The 2,673-nt window shown below is 17.3% G+C and overlaps 2 protein-coding genes across 3 annotated transcripts in view; one reads left to right on the top strand and one right to left on the bottom strand.

Annotated features, from left to right (window-relative positions):
- LOC102675104 (homeobox protein Hox-C6-like) overlaps positions 1-1,565 on the top strand; it is a 7,520-nt gene extending 5,955 nt beyond the window's left edge. For both annotated transcript variants that reach the window (XM_031512084.1, XM_031512085.1), the window contains exon 4: positions 1,436-1,565. In XM_031512084.1, coding sequence (XP_031367944.1) covers positions 1,436-1,525 — 90 coding nt within the window. In that variant the 3' untranslated portion in view covers positions 1,526-1,565. The remainder of the gene's footprint in view (positions 1-1,435) is intronic.
- Positions 1,566-1,760: 195 nt separating this feature from the next.
- LOC102671544 (MKI67 FHA domain-interacting nucleolar phosphoprotein-like) overlaps positions 1,761-2,673 on the bottom strand; it is a 1,966-nt gene continuing 1,053 nt past the window's right edge. Inside the window, exons 3-4 of the mRNA XM_006618998.1 lie at positions 2,327-2,435; positions 1,761-2,247 (exon numbers count right to left, since the gene is read on the bottom strand). Coding sequence (XP_006619061.1) covers positions 2,006-2,247; positions 2,327-2,435 — 351 coding nt within the window. The 3' untranslated portion in view covers positions 1,761-2,005. The remainder of the gene's footprint in view (positions 2,248-2,326; positions 2,436-2,673) is intronic.

The raw sequence follows: 2,673 nt of genomic DNA, 5'->3' as shown, positions 1-2,673 counted from the left end.
AATAAATATAATATAATATAATAATATAAAAATATATATTTTCATATAGAAACATATAGAAACATAAAGTATATTTTACTTATAGGCTAAATGAACAAAAATTAAAAAATTTATATATCCGTGGCTCCATCTCGCGTTTGAACGCTGAAAGCTTCGACTTGTTACTAGAATAGCAGAATATGCAAGGAGGTATTCGTGACGTCATAGTACAAAAAAAATACAATATTATATAAGGGATTATGCCCTCACCATTTTAAAAACACAATATTGAAAATTAATTAATAATGTTTTACTAAAAATTTTTGCATTTTTAAATTTACTTCTTAAAGATGAGATTTCAAAGAAGTTTCTCATAAAAATTTTAATTTGATATTCTTTTTAAACAAAATTAAAAAACATTAAATATTAATTAATTTTTAATATCCTATTTTTGAAGTAATGGCGAACATAATCAAAAATAATAATATATTTGTATCTTCTCGCACAATATCTTTGTGTGATGTCACAAATACCTCTTTCTATATTTTGTTGTATTAGTAATAAATCAAAGTTTTCAAACGCAGCATTCAAACGCAAGATAGCGCCATTGGTATTTAATTTTTCTATTTTTTAAATTTATTCAAAATGTATTCTCTCTCAATAATTTAAGATAAAGAAGAAAGCAAAAAGGTAAATTTATATTTAGAAAAGATATTTGTTTAATAAATATCGTAAATAAATTTATATCTAAATATTTCAAAGTGAGAAAATCGCACAAATGTTGAAAAAATTAGGAAAAGAAAATTTTTTTGAAAAAAAGAAAAAAAAAAGAAATATAAAAAGTAATTTCAATTTTAAAAATTTTTTTTAAACAATTATGATCAAAACAATTTATAGTAATTTTTAATAAAATTAATCAAATTGAATAATATAAATAGAATAATGAAATTTAAATAGTTAATTACTATAAAAATATTATTTATTTAATATAATAATGAAGAATACGTAACAAGTCCTTTCTTTTTTTAATTCAACTTAAAAAATAATATTATGAAGTGAACAAAAATAAATGACTTAAGATATATAATTATCTTATCTTTGTATTAAATACAATAATATGCACTTGTTTGTTGCATTATAATAATTGTATTATTCTTTTAGTAAAAAATTTTTCTTTGTATATATTAAATCCTTATTTTATATAAAAAAATATTAGGATATTAACATTGTTCAAAAATAATTTGATGTACATATGTATTAAAGCATTTATGAAAAAATATAAATATAAAATTTATTTTAAACCATTCATTTTTTTCTAATTTTAACAAAAAAAAAAGATATAATTTGTTATCATTGTATAAATTATATACAATACAAAATCATAATAAAAAATATTGTAAATGTTAATAAATCACAAAATGTTTATTTTAATTATAAAATTTTCTTGATTTTTTAGGTAAAAGTATGGTTTCAAAATAGACGCATGAAGTGGAAGAGGACAAAAGCAGGATTAATAAATGAATCGGAGAAGTTTAATGTATCTTGATAATTATTTATGTAATTTTAAATATTTAAAATTTAATTGTAAATATAAAATTACATTAAATCGTGTAATCAAATAACAAATCTTTACAATTCTTAATTATATCTATTATATAATCTACTTTATTGTATAAGTTACCTGGGATTAGAAGTTGAAATATTTTTGAAATTATTAATTACATTGCAAAAAATTTTAAATAAAAATTAAATGAAGAAAATATAATTTTACAATTTAATGCTTTTTTTTATAATTAGAAAATATATGAAAATCAGATTTGATATTTTAAATGAATTATAAATTTTTTAATAAATCAATCAATTAAATATATTATTTCAAATAAAAAGTTTAAAGTAAAGTTAAATTATTTATATCGCAAAATCATTATTTTAAAATGATTTGCTATTTATAATATATAAATATGAATAAACATGTAATTATTTTTGCTTTTAATAAAAAATTAATGTTAACAAAAATTTCTTAATATTATTTAGAATCATCTATTGGTATAAATTTCATATCAAAACCTTTTTCTTTTAATTTATTTTCTAAAGTAGATAATTTATCTTTTGTACTTTGTATGAATCTTATATGCTTTTTTTTGTCAATATTTCCATTTCTTATCTTAGTAATTTTATTTCTATTTATTATTTTAGGATAAATTTCTTTTGTCCATGATCTACCAACAAAAAAACCACTATGTTGTTTTTCAGGTGGAACATATGTAGCTAAATAAAAATATTATATTACATTAATTTAGTTTAATTGAAAAATTTATTTAATAATGTTGCATAACTTTTATGATACCTTTTAATAATCTTCCACACATAAGATAATTATTCATTGTTTCTGCAGCTATTTTAGCAACTTCAGGATACATAAATTCCACATATCCATAACCACGACTTCTACCAGTCTAAAAATATCATATTATCATATTATAGAGATTGTATTTTACCTATTATTATTATATTATTATCATATATTTTATATTATTTTTATATTATTATCATATAATAGAATCATATATTAGAAATTGAAAAATTAAAATATTATAATATTTTATAATAAATTTAAATAAATAAAAAAAATATTTATTTATAAAATGATTGAATAAGTTATATAGTTTATTGATTGTAATTTAAAAATTTAAT

Source organism: Apis dorsata, unplaced genomic scaffold (assembly GCF_000469605.1).
Source record: "Apis dorsata unplaced genomic scaffold, Apis dorsata 1.3 scaffold_383, whole genome shotgun sequence".
NCBI lineage: Eukaryota > Metazoa > Arthropoda > Insecta > Hymenoptera > Apidae > Apis > Apis dorsata.
This window is presented reverse-complemented; position numbering and strand designations above follow the sequence as displayed.